The sequence below is a fragment of the Vidua macroura genome, unplaced genomic scaffold, assembly GCF_024509145.1.
Source record: "Vidua macroura isolate BioBank_ID:100142 unplaced genomic scaffold, ASM2450914v1 whyUn_scaffold_164, whole genome shotgun sequence".
Taxonomy (NCBI): domain Eukaryota; kingdom Metazoa; phylum Chordata; class Aves; order Passeriformes; family Viduidae; genus Vidua; species Vidua macroura.
In genome coordinates, this window is record NW_026530560.1 from 61,894 (window position 1) to 88,013 (window position 26,120).

Genomic DNA, 26,120 nt, shown 5'->3' on the forward strand with positions numbered 1-26,120 from the left:
TGCTGGGATCCGCTGGGATTGGCCCGGATTGGTCGGGAACCACTGGGATCGGCCGGGATTGGCCCAGATTGGTCGGGATCCACTGGGATCGGCCGGGATTGGCCGGGATCTGCTGGGACCGGCCGGGATCCGCTGGGATCCCCGCGGGATGAGCCGGCCTGGCAGATCCGCCCTGCCCGGGCGGATTTTGGGATCGCCGCGGGTTGGGAACGGCGTCACCCCAGCGCTTCCCGGGATTTTGGGGTGCGGGAGGAGCCGCGCGGGGATCCGGGGGCGGCTCCACCCCAGAACGGGCCGGAGAAGCCCAAATTCCTTCTCCGACCCCAAAAAGGAGCCGGATCCCCCTAAAGGATCCCCCCCCTCGGGGGTGGGGACCCTGAGGTGACCCCGAACCCCTGGGGGGGGCCCCAGGGCCACTCACGGGGACACGACGGCGACACCGCCGGGCTCGGGGGGGGTTCGGGAGGATTTTGGGGGGATTTTGGGGGGATTTTGGGGGGATTTTGGGGGGATTTTGGGGGACCCACTTGGCCGCCAGGGCGTTGATGGAGCCGGTGAGGAGCAGGAGCGCGGCCACGCCCAGCTGGTACCGGGACACGCCCCCGGACACGCCCATAGAGTGGCCACGCCCACAAGCAGAGCACGCCCACCGACCACACCCCGTCAGCCAAATGGGGATACGCCCCAATGGCCACGCCCACTTATTGGAAACCCCGCCCCTGACCGATCTGGCCATAAGGCAAGGGGGGTGTGGAGCCACGCCCCCTAATTTGCATAACCACGCCCTCACCCCCCGGTGTCGCTGGTCTCGGGGATTGTGTCCCGGGATTTCTGTCCCGGAATTGTGTCCTGGAATTCTGTCCCGGGATTCTGTCCTGGAATTCTGTCCCGGGAATTCTGTCCTGAGGATTCTGTCCTGGAATTATGTACCAGAATTCTGTCCTGGGAATTCTGGCCCGGGAATTCTGTCCTGGGAATTCTGTCCCAGAATTCTGTCCCGGGAATTCTGTCCTGGAATTCTGTCCCGGGAGTTCTGTCCTGGGAATTCTGTCCCGGGAATTCTGTCCTAGGGATTCATGTCCTGGGAATTCTGTCCTGAGGATTCTGTCCTGGAATTATGTCCCATAATTCTGTCCTGGGACTTCTGTCCCGGGGATTCTGCCCCGGGATTTCTGTCCCAGAATTCTGTCCCGGGAATTCTGTCCTGGAATTCTGTCCTGGGATTTCTGTCCCAGTGGTTCTGTCCCGGGATTTCTTTCCCGGAATTCTGTCCTGGGAGTTCTGTCCTGGGGATTCTGTCCCGAGATTATCTCTGGGAATTCTGTCCTGGGGATTCTGTCCTGGGGATTCTGTCCTGAGGATTCTGTCCTGGAATTCTGTCCCGGGAATTCTGTCGCAGAATTGTGTCCCGGGACTTCTGTCCCGGGATTCTGTCCTGGGGATTCTGTCCCGGAATTCTTTCCCGCTGATTCTTTCCTGGGAATTCTGTCCTGGTGATTCCCATCCCGGTGATTCCCGTGCCGGGAATTCCCATCCCGGTGGTTCCTGTCCCGGTGCCACCGCGCCCTTGTCGCGTGTCCCCCCCTTGTCCCCCCCTTGTCCCCCCCGTGTCCCTCCCGTGTCCCCCCCTTGTCCCCCCCTTGTCCCCCCCTTGTCCCCTCCTTGTCCCCCCCTTGTCCCCTCCTTGTCCCCTCCCGTGCCCCCCCCGTGTCCCCTCCTTGTCCCCGCCGTGTCCCCCCCGTGTCCCCCCCGTGTCCCCCCCCTTGTCCCCCCCTTGTCCCCCCCTTGTCCCCGCCGTGTCCCCCCCTTGTCCCTCCCGTGTCCCCCCCTTGTCCCTCCGTGTCCCCCCCTTGTCCCCGCCGTGTCCCCGCGCGCCCGGCAGGTGGCGCTGTCGGAGCGGGGCCGGGATCGCCGGGAGCCATTCCCGGGATTCGGGACCCGCAGGGATAAACCCGGGATAAACCCGGCCCGGGATAAACCCGGCTGGGATAAACCCGGGATAAACCCGGCTGGGATAAACCCGGCTGGGATAAACCCGGGATAAACCCGGCCCGGGATAAACCCGGCTGGGATAAACCCGGGATAAACCCGGCTGGGATAAAACCGGGATAAACCCGGCTGGGATAAACCCGGCTGGGATAAACCCGGCCCGGAATAAACCCGGCTGTGATAAACCCAGGATAAACCCGGCCTGGGATAAACCTGCCCGGAATAAACCCAGCTGGGATAAACCCGGCTGGGATAAACCCGGGATAAACCTGGCTGGGATAAACCCGGCTGGGATAAACCTGGCTGGGATAAACCTGGGATAAACCCAGCCTGGGATAAACCCGGCTGGGATAAACCCGCCTGGGATAAACCCGGGATAAACCTGACCAGGAAAAACCCGCCTGGGATAAACCCGGGATAAACCTGACCAGGAAAAACCCGCCTGGGATAAACCCGGGATAAACCTGACCAGGGGATCGGGATCCTCCTTTCCAGATCCCGAGGGAAGGATCCCAGCTTACAGAAGATTGGGATCCTCCTTTCCCAGATCCCCAGGGAATTACTGGAGGCAAAGTCAAGGTCCCAGGGGATCGGGATCCTCCTTTCCCAGATCCCCAGGGAATTACTGGAGGCAAAGTCAAGATCCCAGGGGATCGGGATCCTCCTTTCCCAGATCCCCAGGGAATTACTGGAGGCAAAGTCAAGGTCCCAGGGGATCGGGATCCTCCTTTCCCAGATCCCGAGGGAATTACTGGAGGCAAAGTCAAGGTCCCAGGGGATCGGGATCCTCCTTTCCCAGATCCCCAGGGAATTACTGGAGGCAAAGTCAAGATCCCAGGGGATTGGGATCCTCCTTTCCCAGATCCTGAGGGAATTACTGGAGGCAAAGTCAAGATCCCAGGGGATCGGGATCCTCCTTTCCCAGCCCCTCCTCCCTCTCCACATCCCTCAGGAAGATCCCAGGCGCTCCCGAGCTTCCATCAATCCTTTATTTCTCTCTCCAAGGAACGGAGCCCTGCGGGACAAATCAGCTTTGGCATGAGAACCAGGGAACCCTTCCCGGCGGGAATCGGGTGCCCCTGGATGAGGAAGATGCAGAAATTCCTCCCTGGAATTGTCAGGAAGTTGCCCCCCGAGCCTCCTCCGCGACGGATATCCTCTGGAATTCCACGGGCAGCGCCGTTGGTCATAAATATCCTCTGGAATCTCACAAGTGGACAGCGGAAGGATCAGAAATCCATGGATTTTCCCTCTCTGGAAAGGTGACAGAACATCCCCAAAGTCCCCCGTGCCACCTCCAGGCCTCCAGGACGGTCCCCGCCGTGTCCCCACCATGTCCCCCAGAGGGGGCTTTGGGTGCTGGGGGGGAAAATCCCATCCTGGAACGGCGGGAGTGGGAAAAGAGGGAAACTTTCCTTCCCTGCCGGGGTGGTGGTGACAGAGGTGACCCCCGGGGTATCCCGGGGAATTCCGGGAGTATCCCAGGACTGAGGGTGGTGGTGGGAAGGGGTGTGGAGGAAAGGATGGGGAAGTGTTGTAATATCCCAAATTTCCCCCAAATGCCTCTCTGAGGGAAAGATTCCATCCCCGGAGTCCTGGTGAGGGTGGGAATGGGGATCCCGGGGGATAACTGTCCCCAAAATTCCTCCCTGAGGGAAAAATTCCATTCCCAGAGTCCCAGTGAGGATGGAGATGGGGATCCAAGGGGAAAATATCCCAAAGAAACCTCCCTGAGGGGAACAATTCCATCCCTGGAGCCTTGGGGAGGATGGAGATGGGGATCCCACGGGAAAATATCCCAAATTTTTCCTAAAATACCTTCCCAGGAGGAGCAATTCCATCTCTGGGGCCTTGGGGAGGATGGAGACGGGGATCCCATGGGAAAATATCCCAAATTTTCCCCAAAATACCTTCTCAGGAGGAACAACTCTATCCCCAGGGCTTTGGAGAGAATGGAAATGGGGATCCCAAGGGAAAATACCCCGGATTATCCCTAAAAAAAAACCACTCCGAGGGAAATAATTCCATCCCTGGAGCCTTGGGGAGGATGGAGATGGGGATCCCAGGGGACAATATCCCAAATTGTCCCCAAGACACCTTCCCGAGGGGATCAATCCCATCCCCAGACCCTCGGCACGGGGGGACACGGAAATCCTGTGGGATCAGCCGGCCTCCCGTGGATGATTCCCGTTCAATCCCGAGCTCTCCCAGCTCTGCCCCCCTACGAGTTCGGGTTAAGGCAGCCCCAAATCCCAGGGTTTGGAGCAGCCTACGTGACTCCCGGCTGCTTTTCCGGGCGGCTGCTGATGTGGAAAAGCTCCGGCTAAGCCCCTCTTAGCCTGATTTCCGCGGCCGTCGGGTCCCTCTGCGCTTCCCGGGGAATTCCCGAGGATCCGGAGCGTGGAGAGGCCAGGGCCGGCTGCCCACAGTGGGAGGTGCCCCTCAATCCCGCTGCTCTCCCAGGTTTCACATTTTCAAGGAGTGGTTGTTTTTGTTTTTTGTTTTTTTTTTTTTTTTTTTTTTTTTTTTTTTTTTTTTGTTTTTTTTTTTTAGTTTTTTTTTTGTGAAATTAAAATCCAAGAGGTTTTAAATTAAAATCCATTCCGGAGCCAACAGGGATGGCCTCGCTCTGGCGTCATTCCCGAGTCCGGAGCGGCTTCCTCCCGCTCCGGGAGGGATCCGGGCCGGGGGGATTGGGGGGCTACACGGAGCTGCGGCGCTTGGCGAATCCCGGGAACGCCGCCAGGCTCTGGAGCCCGGTGGACACGGAGCTGATGGCGGAGCGCCGGGAGCGGCAGAAGCACCGGTGCTCCGGCGTCTCGGGACAGCGGGCGGGCGAGGAGTGGCTGCGCTCCACGCCCGTGTCCGAGCTGGACAAATCCCTGGGAATGATCATGGGGATGGAATACTGCAGCTTCTCGCGGCTCTTGTACCACAGGCACGAGCACACCGACTGGAAGTGCAGCACCTCGGCGTAGACGTTCCGGAAGCCGCTCTCGGCCGGGGCCACCGCGGCGGCCTCGGGGACGGAGGCCGCGGCGCCGGAGCGAGCGGCCCGGCTGAGCAGCGCCCGCTGCTCGGCGTCGCGGCGCTCGTCCTCGGCGTTCATGGTCATGAAGCGCAGCACCACGAGGTTGAGGAAGGCGCCGATGACCGTCAGCCCCGTGAGGATGTAGACGAAGCTGAAGGCCACGTACTGCGGCTGCGTCTGCAGCGCCTGGTCCTTCTGCAGCGCCACGTAGTCGCCGAAGCCGATGGTGGTCAGCGTGATGAAGCAGTAGTAGTAGGCCTGGAAGAAGCTCCAGTTCTCGTAGTGCGAGAAGGCGGCGGCGCCGATGCAGAGCGTGCTGACGCACGAGAAGAAGCCGATGGTCACCATGTTGGCCATGGACACCTCCGGCCGCCGCATGCCCAGGCGCTTCTTGAGGCGGCGCAGCAGCGAGCGCACCAGGGTGTTGATGCGCTCGCCCAGGCTCTGGAACATCACCAGCGTCAGGGGGATGCCCAGCAGCGCGTAGAGCATGCAGAAAACCTTCCCGCCGTCCGTGCTGGGCGCCGCGTGCCCGTAGCCTGGGGGGAAAGGGAGAGCGGGGTCGGATCCGCCATCCCGGCGGGGATGGGGAGCGGGGAATGTCGGTGGGAAGCACGGGGAGGGCTGCGGGATCCCACAGTGGTTGGGTGGGAGGGGAGCGTAGAGCTCGTCCCATTCCAAGCTCGACACCTCCCACCGTCCCAGGGTGCTCCAACCTGGTCTTGGACACTGCCAGGGATTCTCTGGGAATTCCAGCCCGGCCGGGAATTCCTTCCCAAGATCCCAAAATCCCAAGCTCCCCTTTCCCACTGGAAGCCATTCCCTGGCTCCTGGCCCTCCAGCCCTTCCCCAAATTCCAGCTCTCCTTTCCCTCTGGAAAAGGCTCCGAGGATTCCCTGGATCCTTCCCCGATCCAGCTGCGCATTCCCAGCTCTCCCAGCCCTGGCACTGGATCCAGCCCCATCCCAACTCCTCTTTGAGAAGGAATTTTGGGATCCAGGGGCTTCACTGAGAATCCAGGACTCCAGGAAGGGTCTCCCTTCCCTTTTCCATCCCCAAATTCCATAAAAATCCCTCGGAATGGATCCTGAGTGTCCTTGATCCCAGAATCCCAGAATGGTTTGGATGGGATCCATGGATCTTCAATCCCATCCCAGGGACACTTCCCACGATCTCAGGGTGATCCAAACCCACCCTTGGGCACTGCCAGGGATCCAGGGATTCTCTGGGAATTCCAGCCCAGCCAGGAATTCCTTCCCAAGATCCCAAAATCCCAAGCTCCCCTTTCCCACTGGAAGCCATTCCCTGGCTCCTGGCCCTCCAGCCCTTCCCCAAATTCCAGCTCTCCTGGAGCCCCTTTGGGATCGGGGAGCAGCTCCAAGGATTCCCTGGATCCTTCCCAGATCCAGCTGCACATTCCCAGCTCTCCCAGCCCTGGATCCAGCCCCATCCCAGCTCCTCTCCGAGAAAGAGTTTTCGGAGTGAGGATCTTCACTTGGACTCTCAGGACTCCAGGAAGGGTCTCCCTTCCCTTTTCCTCCCTTTTCTATAAAAATCCCTCTGAACGGGTTCTGAGCGTCCTTTATCATGGAATCATGGGGTGGTTTGGGCGGGAAGGGACCTCAAATCCCATCCCATTCCAACCCCGACTCCCTCCACTGTCCCAGGCTGCTCCAAGCTCCCTCCAGCATTTCCTTGGACACTCCCAGGGATCCAGGGGCAGCCACAGCTCCTCTGGGAATGCTGTGCCAGTGGCGACGTTTGGGTGGGCCCTTGGGTGGGGGCACCTTCCCCATCCCTGGGTTTGGGAAAATTCCCAAAATTCCCATCCCAGACTCGCCGCAGATGGGGAAATCAGGGATTTCTGAGGCCTCCAGGGCCGAGCGCTCCGTCTGCCCCCTGTCACCCCCCTGTCCCCTGCCCCGGTGCCCCAGTTCCCGCCATCCGGGGGCTGCATCCGCATCCAGCCCCGGGAGCAGCTGCGCTCCCGTAATCCCCCGCCGCTGCAGACGGGATTTATCCCGCTCCGTGCCCTCCCGGATGGATCCCGGGATGCCGCGGGCAGGGCCAGCGCAGGCCTTGGGCAGGGGAGGCAGGGACCAGCTGCTCCCGTTTCCTGTCCCTTTTCCTGTCCCTGTCCCTTTCCTCCTTTTCCTTTTTTTTATTTTTCCTTTTCCTTTTCCATCCTTTTCCCTCTCCCTTTCCAATCCATTTCCTCCTCCTTCTCTTTCTTACTTTCCCATTCTCTTTCTTCTTTCTCATTTTTTTCTTTTCCATTTCTTCTTCCCTTTCTTCCTTTTTCTCCTTTTCCTCCTTTCCCTTTATCTTTCCATATAATTTTTCTTTCCCTTCCTCTTCTTCCTCTTCTTCCTTTTTTCCTTTTTTCCTTTTACTTTTTCCTTTCCTTTCCTTTTCTTTTTCCAATTCCTTTCTGATTACTTTTCCTTCTTTTTCTTACCTTCTTTTTCCTTCCCTTTCCTACTTTCCCTTCCTCTTTTTTCTCATTTTCATTCTTTTCCTTCTTTCCCTTCCTCTTTTTTTCTCATTTTCATCCTTTTCTTTCTTTCCCTCCTTTTCTTCCTTTCCCTTTTCCTCTCATTTTTTTTCCTTTTCCCCCTTTTCCTTTCCCTCCACTTTTACTTTTCCCTTTCCTTCTTTTTCTTACTTTCACTTTCTCTTTTCCCTTTCCCTTTCCCTGGAAAACCAGGAGCGGGCAGGAACAGGAAGGAGACTCCGAACCTCTTCCCTTGGACTCGGAGCATTCCTGGGCCCTTTTTCCAAGGCCTATCCCAGCCGCAATCCCAGACCAGTTCCCAAACCCTCCAGGAATGCCAAGAGGAGCTCATCCTGTCTGTAATCCCGATCCTGGGTCCCTAATCCTGATCCCAAGTCCCTAATCCCAATCCTGAGTCCCTGATCCCAATCCTGAGTCCCTAATATCAATCCTGAGTCTCTAATCCTGATCCTGAGTCCCTAATCCCGATCCCGAGTCCCTAATCTCAATCCTGAGTCACTAATCCTGATCCTGAGTTCCTAATCCTGATCCTGAGTCCCTAATCCCGATCCCGAGTCCCTAATCTCAATCCTGAGTCCCTAATCCTGATCCCATGTCCCTAACCCCGATCCCAAGTCCCTAATCCCGATCCTGAATCCCTAATCCTGATCCTGAGACCCTAATCCTGATTCCGAGTCCCTAATCCCAATCCTGAGTCCCTAATACCAATCTGGAGTCCCTAATCCTGATCCCAAATCCCCAATCTCGATCCCGAGTCCCTAATCCCAATCCTGAGTCCCTACTCCCAATCTTGTGTCCCTAATCCCGATCCTGAGTCCCTAATTTCGATCCCATGTCCCTAATCCCAATCCTGTGTCCTTCCTCCCGATCTCATGTCCCTAACCCCGATCCCGAGTCCCTAATCCCGATCCCATATCCCTAATCCCAGTCTCGTGTCCCTAATCCCAATCCCCAGTCCCTAATCCCGATCCTGTGTCCCCGTCACTGCCGCCCTCCGGGGGACACGGGTGGAGCTGGAGCGAGGGGAAAACCGGGATCATGGGATCTCCTGCAAGGAGAGGAAATGGGATCCGTGCCTTGGGATCCGCTCTGCGTGGGACACGGGGATGGAATTCATGGAGAGGGAACCCATTGGAGAGGGAATCCGTGGAGAGGGAATCCGTGGAGAGGGAATCCATGGAGAGGGAATCCATGGGAGGGAATCCATGGGAGGGAATGGAGAGCGAATCCATAGAGAGAGAATCCACTGGAGAGGGAATCCATGGAGGTGGAATCGATGGAGAGGAAATCCATGGAGAGGGAATCCATTGGAGAGGGAATCCATGGAGAGGGAATCCATTGGAGAGGGAATCCGTGGAGAGGGAATCCGTGGAGAGGGAATCCATGGAGAGGGAATCCATGGGAGGGAATCCATGGGAGGGAATGGAGAGCGAATCCATAGAGAGAGAATCCACTGGAGAGGGAATCCATGGAGGTGGAATCGATGGAGAGGAAATCCATGGGTTGGAATCCATGGAGAGGGAATTGATGGGAGAGAATAGATGGAGAGGGAATCCATGAAAGGGAATCCATGGGAGGGAATCCATGGGAGGGAATCCATGAGAGGGAATCGATGGGAGGGAATCCATGGAGAGGAAATCGATGGGAGGGAATCGATGGGAGGGAATCCAGGGAGAGAGAATCCATGGGAGGGAATCGATGGGAGGGAATCGATGGGATGGAATCCATGGGAGGGAATCCATGGGAGGGAATCCATGGAGAGGGAATTGATGAAGAAGGAACACATGGAGAGGGAATCCATGGAGAGGGAATTGATGGGAGGGAATTGTGGCAGAGTGAGCAACACCTGAGAGTGGCACCTGAGATCATGTCTGGAGAGCAACACCTGAGCATCACCAAAAATCATCACCAGAGCATCACAGAGCAACACCTGGGAAACAGCTGGGCAACACCTGGGAATCACCTGGGAATCACCTGGGAATCACCTGGGGAACAGCTGGGAATCACCTGGGCAACAGCTGGGAATCACCTGGGGAACACCCGGGTAACACCTGGGAATCACCTGGGGAACACCTGGGAATCACCTGGGGAACACCTGGGAAACACCTGGGAAACACCTGGGAATCACCTGGGAAACAGCTGGGGAACACCTGGGCAACACCTGGGAATCACCTGAGCATCACTGGAACATCACCTGAGAGCATCCCCTGAGATGTCACCAGAGATGTCACCTGAGCATCACTGGAACATCACCTGAGCAAGCATCACCTGCGAGCATCCCCTGAGCTTCACCTGGGGCCACCCCATCAGAGCGTCACCAGAAAACATCACCTGAGCAGCACCTGAGCATCACCAGAAAACATCACTGGAGCATCACCTGAGCATTGCCTGAAAGCATCACCTGTCAGCATCACCTGAGCAACACCTGAGCAGCACCTGAGCATCACCTGAGCATCACCTGAGCATCACCTGAGCATTGCCTGAAAGCATCACCTGTCAGCATCACCTGAGCAACACCTGAGCAGCACCTGAGCATCACTGGAACATCACCTGAGAAACACCGGGGGAGAATCACCTGGGAGCGTCATCTGTACATCGCTGCAGAGCAACACCTGAAATCATCCCCTGAGCATCCCCCGAGCATCACCTGAGCAACACCTGAGGGAACCACTTGAGCAACACCTGAGCATCACCTGAGCATCACTGGAGCATCACCTGAGCATTGCCTGAAAGCATCACCTGGCAGCATCACCTGAGCAGCACCTGAGCAACACCTGAGCAGCACCTGAGCAGCACCTGAGCAACACCTGAGCAGCACCTGAGCAACACCTGAGCAGCACCTGAGCAGCACCTGAGCAACACCTGAGAACTACCTGAGCATCACTGGAGCATCCCTGAGAGAATCACCTGGCAGCATCACCTGAGCATCACCTGAGCATCACTGGAGCATCCTCTGAGCATCACCTGAGCATCACCTGGCAGCACCCTCTGATCCATCCCTGCTCCTCGTGTCCCTCCCTGCTCCTCGTGTCCGTCTCTCGCTGTTCCTTTCGTCCCTTCCCTCTTCCCCGTCTCCCTCTCTCCCTGTTCCTCACGTCCTTCTCACTCCTCATGTCCCATCCCTGTTCCCTCTCTCCCTGTTCCTCTCGCCATTCCCTGTTTCTTGTGTCCCTTCCCAGTGTCCCTCTCTCCCCGTTCCTCACGTCCTTCTCACTCCTTGTGACCCTTCCCTGTTCCTCTTGTCATTCCCTGTTCCTTGTGACCCTTCCCGGTTCATCGTGTCACTTCCCTGTTCCTCTCGTCATTCCCTGTTCCTCGTGTCCCTTCCCTGCTCCTCGTGTCCCTTCCCTGTGTCCCTGCCCTGCTCCTCGTGTCCCTTTCTCCCTGTCCCTCGTGTCCCTCTCTCCTTGCTCCTCGTGTCCCTCTCTCCCCGTGTCCCTCTGTCCCTCGTGTCCCTCTCTCCCATGTCCCTCTCTCCCCGTGTCCCTCTCTCCCGTGTCCCTCTCTCCCCGTATCCCTCGTGTCCCTCTCTCTCCGTGTCCCTCTCTCCCGTGTCCCTCTGTCCCCGTGTCCCTCTCTCCCCGTGTCCCTCTCTCCCTGTGTCCCTCTCTCCCGTGTCCCTCTCTCCCTGTGTCCCTCTGTCCCCGTGTCCCTCTCTCCCCGTGTCCCTCTCTCCCGTGTCCCTCTCTCCCCGTGTCCCTCGTGTCCCTCTCTCTCCCTGTCCCTCTCTCCCTGTCCCTCTCTCCCTGTGTCCCTCTCTCCCTGTGTCCCTCTCTCTCCATGTCCCTCTCTCCCTGTGTCCCTCTCTCCCTGTCCCTCTGTCCCCGTGTCCCTCTCTCCCCGTGTCCCTCTCTCCCCGTGTCCCTCTCTCCGTGTCCCTCGTGTCCCTCTCTCTCCCTGTCCCTCTCTCTCCCTGTCCCTCGTGTCCCTCTCTCCCCGCTCCTCGCGCTCCATCCACTCTCACATCCCGAGCCCTCACCCCGCCCTCCGCCATCCCCTTCCCCGCAATTCCCAAATCTCCCCATTCCAGCTCTTTGGGGTGGATTTTGGGATGGAGCCTCCAGCCGTGCCCACGGCTGCCTTTCCCAAAACCTCCCTGAGCACCCCCCCCGCCTTTTCCTGCCTCCTTTTCCTGCCTCATTTTCCTGCCTGCTCCTGCCCTCTCCAGCCCTCTGCAGCCTCTCCATCCCTCCGCGGCCTCCCGGAGCTATTTTTAGCGCTCTTTCCCGAGGGAAGGGAGTTTATGAGCTCTCCGAGCGTCCGTCAATCCCCCGATTCCCCCCCCCGTTCCCGGTTTCAGCAGGAGCTGCCTGAGCTCCGGCACGTCTGAGGATGGGGGGAAGGTCGGGAAGGGCAGAAGAGGGAAAACCCCGGGAAACCGGCGCGGGGGTGACCCCCAAATCCCTCTGGGACCCGCGGGTGGCGAGGAATCGTGCAGGAGAGGAGGGCACATCCCAGCCGGGAATAAACCCAGGAATCCCGGCTCCTTTCCCACCTCCTGCCCCCCAATCCCTGCCGGCTCCCAGGGGCGTCCCGGGAGCGCAGCGGGGCCGGGCTGAGCCGGGATCCCGCTCCGGGATGGGCCGGGAGCAGGGATCGTGTCCCCAGGGAGGGAGGATGACACGTCCCGCAGGAACGCGGCCGATCCTGGCCTTTTTAGGGCCGGAGGAGCGGGGCTGGATCCGGCCCCGGAGCAGGTGCAGGGCTGGCCCCGGGCCCGGAGCGGATCCCGGCTGTCGGAGCGATGGATGGCCGGGATTAGCGGGACAGCTGCGGGAGCGGGCTGGGAACGGGCCGGGGGGGGGCACGGCCGGAGGGCTGGCAGGGCAGGGAAGGATCTTTGGGAATGGGGCTGGAAGGGTGGGATTTAGGGAATGAGGCCTCCAGGAGGGACAGGGCGTGGGGCAGGGGATGGGGCAGGGGGATTTAGGGACTGGGGCAGGGCATTTAGGGAACCAGGGAATGGGGCAGGGGATGGGGCAGGGGGATTTAGGGAATGGGGCAGGGCATTTAGGAAACCAGGGAATGGGGCAGGGGATGGGGCAGGGGGATTTAGGGAATGGGGCAGGGGATTTAGGGAATGGGGCAGGGGGATTTAGGGAATGGGGCAGGGGATTTAGGAAACCAGGAAATGGGGCAGGGGGATTTAGGGAATGGGGCAGAGGATTTAGGAAACCAGGAAATGGGGCAGGGGATGGGGCAGGGGGATTTAGGGAATGGGGCAGGGGATTTAGGGAACCAGGGAATGGGGCAGGGGATGGGGCAGGGGGATTTACGGAATGGGGCAGGGGATTTAGGAAACCAGGCAATGGGGCAGGGGATGGGGCAGGGGGATTTAGGGAATGGGGCAGGGGATTTAGGGAATGGGGCAGGGGATTTAGGAAACCAGGAAATGGGGCAGGGAATGGGGCAGGGGATTTAGGGAACCAGGGAATGGGGCAGGGGGATTTAGGGAATGGGGCAGGGATTTAGGGAATGCGGCAGGGGATTCAGGGAACCCAGACAGGGAATTCAGGGAAGCAGGGGATGGGATTCAGGGGGAAGGGATGGGATTCAGGGAGCAGGGATGCAAATCCAGGGATTAGGAACAGGGAGATTCAGGGAGCAGGGACAGGGGATTCAGGGAATGGGGCAGGGGGATGGAAGGAGCCTCCTCGTGCCAGCCCTTCCCCATATCCCACTTCTCCCAGTAAGGATCAGCATCCCGCTCCCAGTAGGGATCATTGTCCCACTGCTCCCAGTAAGGATCCTGCTGTTCCCAGTAAGGATCCCGCTGTTCCCAGTAAGGATCCCAATGTTCCCAGTGAGAATCCCGCTGTTCCCAGTAGGGATCCTGCTGTTTCCAGTAAGGATCCCGCTGTTCCCAGTGAGGTTCCTGCTGTTCCCAGTAAGGATCCCGCTGTTCCCAGTAAGGATCCCGCTGTTCCCAGTAAGGATCCCAATGTTCCCAGTAAGGATCCCACTGCTCCCAGAAGGGATCCTGCTGTTCCAGTAAGGATCCTGCTGTTCCCAGTAAGGATCCCGCTGTTCCCAGTGAGGTTCCTGCTGTTCCCAGTAAGGATCCCGCTGTTCCCAGTAAGGATCCCGCTGTTCCAGTAAGGATCCCGCTGTTCCCAGTAAGGATCCTGCTGTTCCCAGTAAGGATCCCGCTGTTCCAGTAAGGATCCCGCTGTTCCCAGTAAGGATCCTGCTGTTCCCAGTAAGGATCCCGCTGTTCCCAGTAAGGATCCCAATGTTCCCAGTAAGGATCCCGCTGTTCCCAGTAAGGATCCCGCTGTTCCCAGTAAGGATCCTGCTGTTCCCAGTAGGGATCCTGCTGTTCCCAGTAAGGTTCCTGCTGTTCCCAGTAAGGATCCCAATGTTCCCAGTAAGGATCCCAATGTTCCCAGTAGGGATCCTGCTGTTCCCAGTGAGAATCCTGCTGTTCCCAGTGAGAATCCCACTGTTCCCAGTAAGGATCATTATCCCACTGCTCCCAGTAGGGATCCTGCTGTTCCAGTAAGGATCCCGCTGTTCCCAGTAGGGATCCTGCTGTTCCCAGTAAGGATCCTGCTGTTCCCAGTAAGGATCCCACTGCTCCCAGTAAGGATCCTGCTGTTCCCAGTAAGGATCCTGCTGTTCCCAGTAAGGATCCCAATGTTCCCAGTAAGTTTCCTGCTGTTCCAGTAAGGATCCCACTGCTCCCAGTAAGGATCCCGCTGTTCCCAGTAAGGATCCCGCTGCTCCCAGGAAGGATCCCGCTGTTCCCAGTAAGGATCCCACTGTTCCCAGTAAGGATCCTGCTGTTCCCAGTAAGGATCCCACTGTTCCCGGTGAGAATCCCGCTGTTCCCAGTAAGGATCCCACCATTCCCAGTAAGGATCCCGCTGTTCCCAGTGCTGGGGCTGATCCCGGCCATCCCAGCTGTCCCCAGGCCGGGGGAGGGGACACAGCTGTCCCCATCCCGAGACCCCCGCGTGCCCGGGAAGAGCAAACAAAGCCTGGAGATGGCGGCTGGGAACGGCAGCAGGTGCAGGTGGCCGCGGAATTCCAGCCTGTCCCGGAAAACACGGCCAGGGGACAGGGGACAGGGCCAGGGGACAGGGCCAGGGGACAGGGCCAGGGGACAGGGGACAGGGACAGGGGACAGGGACAGGGGACAGGGGACAGGCAGGGACAGGGGACAGGGACAGGGGACAGGGGACAGGGGACAGGGACAGGGCCAGGGGACAGGGCCAGGGGACAGGGACAGGGGACAGGGGACAGGGGACAGGGGACACGGCCGGGGAACAGGGCCAGGGGACAGGGCCAGGGGACAGGGACAGGGGACAGGGACAGGGGACACGGCCGGGGAACAGGGCCAGGGGACAGGGCCAGGGGACAGGGACAGGAGGACATGGCCAGGGGACAGGGACAGGGGACAGGGACAGGGGACAGGGCCAGGGGACAGGGACAGGGGACAGGGCCAGGGGAAAGGGACAGGGGACACAGCCAGGGGGCACGGCCAGGGGAAAGGGACAGGGGACAGGGACAGGGACAGGGACAGGGGACAGGGACAGGGGACAGGGACAGGGGACAGGGACAGGGGGACACGGCCAGGGGACAGGGCCAGAAGGACATGCCCAGGGGACACGTCCAGGGGACAGGGCTGGCGACAGGGCCAGGAGGATATGGCCAGGGGACATGGCCAGGTCCTGCAGGGCCACCAAAATCCCTGCATGGGGCTGGGGGATGCAAGAGGGGACACGGGGACATCAAAATCCCTGGATAGCGCTGAGGGACACAGGAGGGGACTTGGGGACACCAATATCCCTGGATGAGGCTGGGGGCAGCGGGAGGGGACATGGGGACACTTCCTGCAGCTGGAGCAGTGGGATGGGATATGGGATGGGCTAAACTGGGAATGAAGAGCTGGAGGGACCCCTGGGACACCCAAAATCCTGACTGCCCCTGTTCCAGCTGTTCCTTGTATCCATCCATCCATCCATGGAGCCATGGTTCCATCCATCATCCATCCATCCATCATCCATCACCCGTCCATCATCCATCACCCGTCCATCATCCATCCATCCATCATCCATCATCCATCCATCCATCCATCATCCATCCATCCATCATCCATCCATCATCCATCACCTGTCCACCATCCATCCATCATCCATCATCCATCCATCATCCATCATCCATCATCCATCCATCCATCCATCCATCACCCATCCCTCCATCCATCCATCATCCACCATCCATCCATCATCGATCATCCATCATCCATCATCCATCCATCATCCATCCATCATCCATCCATCCATCCTTCATCCATCCATCCATCCATCCATCCATCCATCCATCCATCCATCCATCATCCATCCATTCATCCATCCATCATCCATCCATCCATCCATCCATCCATCCATCCATCCATCATCCATCCATCATCCATCCATCCATCCATCCATCCATCATCCATCCATCATCCATCCATCATCCATCCATCCATCCATCCATCCATCATCCATCATCCATCATCATCCATCCATCCATTCATCCATCCATCCATCCATCATCCATCCATCCATCCATCCATCCATCCATCCATCTTCCATCCATCATCCATCCATCCATCATCCATCCATCCATCATCCATCCATGCATCCATCCATCCATCATCCATCATCCATCATCATCATCCCATCCATCCATCCATCCATCCATCATCCATCCATCATCCATCATCCATCATCCATCCCATCCCATCATCCATCCATCCATCCATCCATCATCCATCCATCCATCCATCATCCATCCATCATCTATCCATCCATCATCCACCCATCATCCATCCATCCATCCATCCATCCATCCATCATCCATCCATCCATCCATCATCCATCCATCATCCATCCATCCATCATCCATCCATCCATCCATCCATCCATCCATCCATCATCCATCCATCCATCATCCAACCATCCATCCATCCATCATCCATCCATCCATCCATCATCCATCATCCATCATCCATCCATCCATCCATCCATCCATCCATCCATCCATCCATCATCCATCCATCCATCCATCGTCCATCCATCATCCATCCATCATCCATCCATCCATCCATCCATCCATCCATCCATCCATCCATCCATCATCCATCCATCCATCCATCATCCATCATCCATCATCCATCCATCCATCATCCATCCATCATCCATCCATCCATCATCCATCCATCCTCATCCATCCATGCATCCTTCCATCCATCATCCATCATCCATCCATCATCCATCCATCCATCATCCATCCATCATCCATCCATCCATCATCCATCCAATCCATCACCATCCATCCATCCATCCATCCATCCATCCATCCATTCATCATCCATCCATCCATCCATCATCCATCCATCATCTATCCATCCATCATCCACCCATCATCCATCCATCCATCCATCCATCCATCATCCATCCATCCATCCATCATCCATCCATCATCCATCCATCCATCATCCATCCATCATCCATCCCATCCATCATCCAACCATCCATCCATCCATCATCCATCCATCCATCCATCATCCATCATCCATCATCCATCCATCCATCCATCCATCCATCCATCCATCCATCATCCATCATCCATCCATCCAAACCATCCAATCCATCCATCATCCATCCATCCATCCATCATCCATCATCCATCATCCATCCATCCATCCATCCATCCATCCATCCATCCATCCATCGTCCATCCATCATCCATCCATCATCCATCCATCCATCATCCATCCATCCATCATCCAACCATCCATCCATCCATCATCCATCCATCATCCATCCATCCATCATCCATCCATCCATCCATCCATCCATCCATCGTCCATCCATCATCCATCCATCCATCATCCATCCATCATCCATCATCCATCCATCCATCCATCCATCCATCATCCATCCATCATCCATCATCCATCATCCATCCATCCATCCATCCATCCATCCATCCATCCATCATCCATCCATCCATCATACATCCATCATCCATCCATCCATCCATCCATCCATCCATCCATCCATCATCCATCATCCATCCATCCATCCATCCATCATCCATCATCCATCCATCCATCCATCATCCATCCATCCATCATCCATCCATCCATCCATCCATCAATCATCCATCATCCATCATCCATCATCCATCATCCATCATCCATCCATCATCCATCCATCCATCCATCCATCCATCCATCCATCCATCCATCCATCGTCCATCCATCCATCATGCCATCCATCCATCATGCATCCATCCATCCATCCATCCATCATCCATCCATCATCCATCATCCATCCATCATCCATCCATCCATCATCCATCCATCCATCCATCCATCATCCATCCATCCATCCATCATCCATCCATCCATCCATCCATCATCCATCCATCCATCCATCATCCATCCATCCATCCATCATCCATCCATCCATCATCCATCCATCCATCATCCATCCATCCATCATCCATCCATCATCCATCCATCCATCCATCCATCCATCCATCATCCATCATCCATCCATCCATCATCCATCATCCATCATCCATCCATCATCCATCCATCATCCATCCATCCATCCATCCATCATCCATCCAACCATCCATCATCCATCCATCCATCCATCCATCATCCATCATCCATCATCCATCATCCATCATCCATCCATCCATCCATCATCCATCCATCCATCCATCCATCCATCATCCATCCATCCATCATCCATCATCCATCATCCATCCATCATCCATCCATCCATCCATCATCCATCCATCCATCATCCATCCATCATCCATCATCCATCCATCATCCATCCATCCATCCATCCATCCATCCATCATCCATCCATCCATCCATCCATCATCCATCCATCCATCATCCATCCATCCATCCATCATCCATCCATCATCCATCCATCATCCATCATCCATCCATCATCCATCCATCCATCATCCATCCATCCATCCATCCATCATCCATCCATCCATCCATCCATCATCCATCCATCATCCATCATCCATCTGTCCATCCCCACCCCCAAATCCCCTCTGCTCCGTCTCCCCTCTCCTCCCACATTCCCCCCCGGAAAAGCGCGGTGCCATTCCATGGAGGGGCTGCTGGAACAATCCGGGAGCCCCCCCTGAGATCCCCAGGATCAGGACCCCCAGGACTCCCCATTCCCAGTGGGATTTGGGGCGGGGGATTTGGATGTGGGGCCGGACCCTGATCTCCCCCCTTTATTCCCACATTCCCCCAGACTCCTGCGTCATTCCCAAAGGGACTCGGATCCGCGGCGGGATCACCCCCCCGGATTTTTTGGGGTGTGGGGGGGTGCCTGATTCCCCCTCCCCCAGCGCCTCCCGCAGCCGGGGGGGGTCGGGATGGAGTCATGGAAAATCCCGGCGCCGGCCAAGCTCCCTGTTTGTGCCAAAACTGGCAAGTTTTCCTTGGATTCTGGGGCCCCGCCAGGCCCCTTCCCGCCCCCCCCACCCCGTGCCGGCCCTGGCCTCTCCCTGGAAAAGGGGGGGCCCGCAGCGGGAAGGGGGGTGCGGAGCTCCGGGATAAGGTGGGATACCCCGGGAATGGCCTGGGGGCTCCCCGCTCTTCTGTGGGGGGGTGCACCGGCTCCAGCGGGAATAAAAATCCCTTAGGAGTTTCGGGATGGATTTTGGGATGGATTTGTGTCCCAAAATGGGCAGGGATGGGAGTCCAGGTCCTTCCCGGGACAAGGGATCCTGGTCCGGGCAGGGAATTCCCGCCCGGAGCGGCCAGGGGGTCCCGAGACCCTCTGAAGGGAAACGGAGCCCCCGGGCCCGGGCAGGATTCCAAAGGGTCCCAGGAATGGGGATCTGGGGTGGGAATTTGGGATGGGGATTTGGGGTGGGGATTTGGGATGGGGATTTGGGATGGGGATTTGGGATGGGGATTTGGGGTGGGGATTTGGGATGGGGATCTGGGGTGGGGATATGGGATGGGGATTATGGGATGGGGATTTGGGGTGGGGATTTGGGGCGGGGATTTGGAGTGGGGATCTGGGGATGGGGAACTGGGACAGGGATTTGGGTGGGGACTTGGGGTAGGGATTATGGGATGGGGATTTGGGGTGGGGATCTGGGGTGGGGATTTGGGATGGGGATTTGGGGTGGGGATTTGGAGTGGGGATCTAGGATGGGGATTTGGGGTGGGGATTTGGGGGTGGGGATCTGGGATGGGGATTTGGGATGGGGATTTGGGATGGGGATTTGGGATGGGGATTTGAGGTGGGGATTTGGAGTGGGGATTTGGAGTGGGGATCTAGGATGGGGATTTGGGGTGGGGATTTGGGGTGGGGATCTGGGATGGGGATTTGGGGTGGGGATTTGGGATGGGGATTTGGGGTGGGGATTTGGGGTGGGGATATGGGATGAAGATTATGGGATGAGGGGTGGGGATGGGGGTATGGGATGGGAATGCAGGATGGGAATGGGGATGCAGGACAGGAACGAGGAATGGATCCAGTCCCTTTCCCCTGGGATCTGCTGATTCCATCTCTCCATCCCAGAAATCCCATTCCAGGCTCTTGGATCCACCCCGAGCCCAAGCCCCCAGCCCTAATGCTTGGGAAAAACCGGGAAAAACTCCCAAACCTCCAGAAATCTGGGATGGCTTTCCCTGGCCCTGATCCCCTGGACCATGGTTCTCATTCTTCACTCCCGGTCGGGATTTGCCGGGATTTCGGGAGGAATCAGCTGGGAAAGGCCAGGAGCGGGAATTAGCGGGAATTAATTAATGGTGTCGCTCCTAGGTGGAAAAAAGCTGGGAATTTATGGCCTGGGCATGAGAGGGGGATGGGAGAGGGAGGATCCAGAGGGGCCCTGATCCTGATCCCAATCCTGATCCCAATCCTGATCCCAATACTGATCCCAGTCCTGATCCTGATCCCAATCCTGATCCCAATACTGATCCCAGTCCTGATCCTGATCCCAATCCTGACCCCAACCCCAACTCTGATCTCGATCCCAATCCTGACCCCGACCATGATCCTGATCTGGATCTCAATCCCAGTCTTGATCCTTATCCTGATCTGATCCTGCCCCTGATCCCATTCCCGATCCTGACCATGATCCCAATCCCGATCTCAATCCCAATCTCGATCCTAATTGTGATCCCAATCCTGATCCCAATTCTGATCCCAATCCTGATCCCAATCCCAATTCTGATCCCAATCCCGATCCTGATCCCGATCCCGATCCCTGTGCTGAATCCCATGGGAACAACCACGAGGCCTCTCCACCTCGGTTTTGCCGGAGCCTCCTTGGGAAGACATTCCCTGGAAAAGGCGCCGGATCCAACCCGGGCTGGGATTGTCACCCCAAATCCCCATCCCAGCGGGAAGCGGCTCCGATCCCGATGGGAATTCTCCACGTCCTCATCCAGCCCCTTCCCACTCATTCCCGGCAGGAAAAGCCCTGGATCCCGAGGATCCAGGAGGAACATCCAGGAATTCCACCGTGGAAAAAGAAAAGGCAGCTGGGGAAGGGAGGGAAGCGATCCCGATTTTCCAGCAATTCCTGGGGATGGGATGCTCCAACAACCCCCGGGATGGGCGGGATCGCTTTCCCAGGAAAACCCAGGGGGGAATTCCAGGAATTCCAGGAATATTCCCCCTTCTTCCCCGTTAATTCCAAAGCCTGTGGATGGTTTGGGAAGTGCCAGCATGGATTTCCATGGAAATGGTTTTTTTGTGGAATGGGAGCAGGAATGGCTGGAGGTGTGGGAGGAATTCCAGTTCCATGGAAATGTTTTTTTTTTGTGGAATGGGAGCAGGAATGGGCGGAGGGGTTGGGAGGAATTCCAGCCCTGGAATTTTGGCCACGGATTTCCATGGAAATGTTTTTTTTTTTTTTTATTTTTGTGGAATGGGAGCAGGAATGTCCCGAGGGTTTGGAGGGAGCTCCTCATCCCAGCAGCTCCCAACAATTCCCGGAGTTTTTCCCCCCAGATCCCGGGAATTCGGTGCCTTTCCCGCCGCCCGGGGGTGGCACCGCCGCCGGAGGTGACAGCGCTGTCCCCAAAGCCTGCCCGACCCCAGGGGAAGGGCCGCGGGTGACACGGACTGGGGACAGGGGCGGTGTCACCGGCCCGGGGGGACAGAGGGGACAGAGGGACAGAGGGGACAGAAAGGGGAGAGAGGGACAGAGGGACAGAGGGACAGAGGGGACAGAAAGGGGACAGAGAGGGGACAGAGGGACAGAGGGACAGAGGGGACAGAGAGGGGAGAGAGGGGACAGAGGGACAGAGGGGACAGAGGGGACAGAGGGGGGACAGAGAGGGGACAGAGGGACAGAGGGACAGAGGGGACAGAGAGGGGAGAGAGGGGGACAGAGGGACAGAGGGGACAGAGGGGACAGAGGGGGGACAGAGAGGGGACAGAGGGGACAGAGAGGGGACAGAGGGACAGAGGGACAGAGGGGGGACAGAGAGGGGACAGAGGGGACAGAGAGGGGACAGAGGGACAGAGGGACAGAGGGGACAGAGAGGGGAGAGAGGGGACAGAGGGACAGAGGGGACAGAGGGGACAGAGGGGGGACAGAGAGGGGACAGAGGGGACAGAGAGGGGACAGAGGGACAGAGGGACAGAGAGGGGACAGAGGGACAGAGGGACAGAGGGACAGAGGGGACAGAGAGGGGAGAGAGGGGACAGAGGGACAGAGGGACAGAGGGACAGAGGGACAGAGAGGGGACAGAGAGGACTGAGGGGACAGAGAGGGGACAGAAGGACAAAGGAGACAGAGGGGACAAAGAGGGGACAAAGAGGGGACAGAGGGGACAGGGGACAGAGAAGGGACAAAGGGGACAGAGGGACAGAGGGACAAAGGGGACAGAGAGGGGACAGAAAGACAAAGGGACAGAGAGGGGACAAAGAGGGGACTGAGGGGACAGAGAGGGGACAGAGGGACAAAGGGTACAGAGAGGGGAGAGAAGGACACAGGGACAGAGAGGGGACAGAGGGACAGAGGGACAGAGGGGACAGAAGGACAGAGAGGGGACAAAGAGGGGACAGAGGGACAGAGAGGGGACAAAGAGGGGACAGAGGGACAGAGGGGACAGGGGACAGAGGGACAGAGAGGGGACGGGGGGACAGAGGGGACAGAGGGACAGAGGGACAAAGGGACAGAGAGGGGACAGAGGGACAAAGGAGAGAGAGGGGACAGAGAGGACTGAGGGGACAGAGAGGGGACAGGGGGGACAGGGGGGACAGAGAGGACAGAGGGGACAGAGGGACAGAGAGGACAGAGGGGACAGAGGGACAGAGGGACAAAGGGACAGAGAGGGGACAGAGAGGGGACAGAGGGGACAGAGAGGGGACAGGGGACAGAGGGACAGAGAGGGGACAGGGGGGACCGGGGGGACAGAGGGGACAGAAGGAGGACAGAGGGGACAGAGGGGACAAAAGGACAGAGGGGACAGAAGGAGGACAGAGGGGACAGAAGGAGGACAGAGGGGACAGAGGGGACAGAGGGGACAGAAGGAGGACAGAGGGGTGACAAACGGGGACGGAAAGGGACGGGGGGGGGGGAACCAAAGGGGACAGGAGGTGCCATGGGGGGACAGCAGGTGACAAATGGGGACAAAAGGGCCCGGCCCCGTTCCGGGCGCTGCTCCCGTGACAAAGGCTCGGGCGGTGACAGATGGTGACACCGCGGTGGCATTTGCCACCTGCTCCCTCTCCGCTCACGGCCGCGGGGGAGGGGGGGGGCGGGGATCGGGACTTTTGGCATCGGGATTTTGGGATCGGGACTTTTTTGGGACCGGAATTTTTGGGATCGGGACTTTTTTGGGATCGGGACTTTTGGAATCGGGATTTTTGAGATTGTGATTTTTGGGTTCGGGACTTTTTCGGGATCGGGATTTTTGGGATCGGGACTTTTTTGGGATCGGCACTTTTGGAATCGGGATTTTTGAGATTGTGATTTTTGGGATCGGGACTTTTTTTGGGATCGGGATTTTTGAGATTGTGATTTTTGGGGTCGGGATTTTTGAGCTGGTGATTTTTGGGATTGGGATTTTTGGGAGCCATCCAGAGCCAGCGCAGCCCGCCCCGGCTCGGGACAGCGGCAGAGGTGACAAGGGACATTGTCACCCCCCCGCTCCCCGGGGACATTCCAGCTGCGGGAATTTCGGGATGGGGACAGAGGGGACATTCCCACCCCTGGGAATTGCGGGATGGGCACAGAGGGGACATCCCAGCTCCTGGAATTTCTCGGGAGCCGCGGGAAAGCTTTGGAGCGGCGCCGGGAGCTGCTCCTCTCCCGTTTTTTTTTCATGGATAAAGGGTAAAAAAAAAAAAACCAAAACAAACCGAAATGGATTCAAATTTTTCCCAGCGGGATCTGTAATCCCGGATTTTCCTCCCCCCATCCCAGCGGGATCTGTAATCCCGGATTTCCCCCCACCAGGATCTCAGGAGACGCTTCCCGATCCCAGTCCGGCTTTTCCTGGCCCCACCGAGAGCTGGGTGGTGAATTCCTGGGAAAATCCCCTTTTTTCCTGCCCTGGAAAATCCAGTTCCATGGGAATAATGGGATTTTCTCCCTCTTTTCCCTGGATTTGGGGGGGTCTCCTCTCGTTCCAGCCTCATCCCAGCATTGCTGCCATATCCAGCCACCCAAATCATGGGATTTTGGGATCTTCCTGCGCATCCGGATGTCCCAGCCCCTTCCCCGCATCCCTGGAAATTCCAGGAAAACCGGGCTGGATACAGGGAAAGCCATTTGAGGCCATTCCCTACGCAATTCCCACATTTGGGATATTGGGAATCCTCGTCCCGATCCCAAAGCGTCTCCCACGTGGAGCGCAGCTCCAGGATTTAAGGCTGGGAGCAGCTGGAATTTTTGGGATGCGATGTTTGGGTTGGGATCAGTCCCGCTCCAGCATTCCCAGCTCCCAGCAGCAGGATCGGGAATTCTGGGATCGGGAATCCCGGGAGAGGCAGAGCGGGATCCCGATCCCTGCCCGAGGCCACGGTTCCTTGGGAGGGATCCCAGCGGATCCGTGTCCCTCTCTGGCATTCCAGGATCCTTGGGATGGGCTGGATCCCGCTGGATCCCACTGGAGATTCCCAGATTCCCCCTCCCATCCAACACCGGAGGGTCGGCAGCAATTCCAGAGCTTTTCCAGCTGCTCCCAGCAGCCGGGAGAGGCTGGAGCTGGGATAACGGGAAAGGTGAACACCAGGAAAATGGGAATGGCAAACACCAGGAAAATGGGATAATGGGAATGGTAAACACCGGGAAAATTGGAATAATGGGAATGGCAAACACCGGGAAAATGGGATAATGGGAATGGCAAACACCAGGATAATGGGAATAATGGGAATGGCAAACACCGGGAAAATGGGATAACGGGAATGGCAAACACCGGGAAAATGGGATAATGGGAATGGTAAACACCAGGAAAATGGGAATGGCAAACACCAGGAAAATGGGATAATGGGAATGGTAAACACCGGGAAAATGGGAATAATGGGAATGGTAAACACCAGGAAAATGGGATAATGGGAATGGCAAATACCAGGATAACGGGAATGGCAAACACCAGGATAATGGGAATAATGGGAATGGCAAACACCAGGAAAATGGGAATGGCAAACAGCAGGATAACAGGAATAATGGGAATGGCAAACACTGGGATAATGGGAATAATAGGAATGACAAACACTGGGATAACAGGAATGGTAAACACTAGAACAATAGAAATAATGGGAATGAAAAACAGCAGGATGATGGGATAATGGGAGTGGCAAATACCGGGATAACGGGAATGGCAAACACCATGAGAACGGGAATAACAGGAACGTCAAACACTGGGAAAATGGAATAGTGGGAATGGTAAGCACAGGGATAATGGGATAACGAGAAGGACAAACATTGGGATAACGGGAATGGCAAACACTGGGATAATGGGAACAATAAGGACCCTGACACCGGAATAACGGGAATGGCAAACACCAGGAAAATGTGAATAATGGGAATGACAAGCACTGGGATAACGGGATAACAGCCCGGGGAAAAACAAACACCGGGATACCAGTACTGGGAATAACAAACTCCCTGACAGCAGGATAACGGGAATAATGGACATTGGGAAAACAGCCCCGGGATAATGGGAATAACAAACAGCTGGATAACAACCCTGGGAATAACAGCCTGACACTGGGAAAACAGCCCTGGGAATAACAAACACTGGGATAACAGCCCCGGGAATAATGAACACCCTGAGAGTGGGAATAACAACTCTGGGAATAACAACCTCTGGGATAACAGCTCCAGGAGTAACAAACACCCTGACACCGGGATAATGGGAATGACAAGCACTGGGATAAAAACCCGGGAATAGCAGCCTGACACTGGGATAACAGCTCTGGGAATGACAAACACCGGGATAAAAGCCCGGGAATAACAGCCTGACACTGGGATAACAGCCCTGGGAATAATGAACACCCTGACACGACACCGGGATAATGGGAATGACAAACACCGGGATAACAGCTCTGGGAATAACGAACACCGGGA

The 26,120-nt window shown here is 57.1% G+C and overlaps 1 protein-coding gene across 2 annotated transcripts in view; it reads right to left on the reverse strand.

Moving 5' to 3' along the window:
* Positions 1–2,964: 2,964 nt before the first annotated feature.
* LOC128802747 (potassium channel subfamily K member 3-like) overlaps positions 2,965–26,120 on the reverse strand; it is a 29,289-nt gene continuing 6,133 nt past the window's right edge. Inside the window, exons 2-3 of one of the 2 annotated variants that reach the window (XR_008435569.1) lie at positions 4,263–5,559; positions 2,965–3,243 (exon numbers count right to left, since the gene is read on the reverse strand). Coding sequence is in view for 1 of the 2 variants with exons in the window: in XM_053969304.1 (XP_053825279.1) it covers positions 4,691–5,559 (869 nt within the window). In the remaining variant the exon portion in view is untranslated. Of the gene's footprint in view, positions 5,560–26,120 lie in introns of both variants that reach the window. The other variant, XM_053969304.1, reaches the window with a different exon arrangement.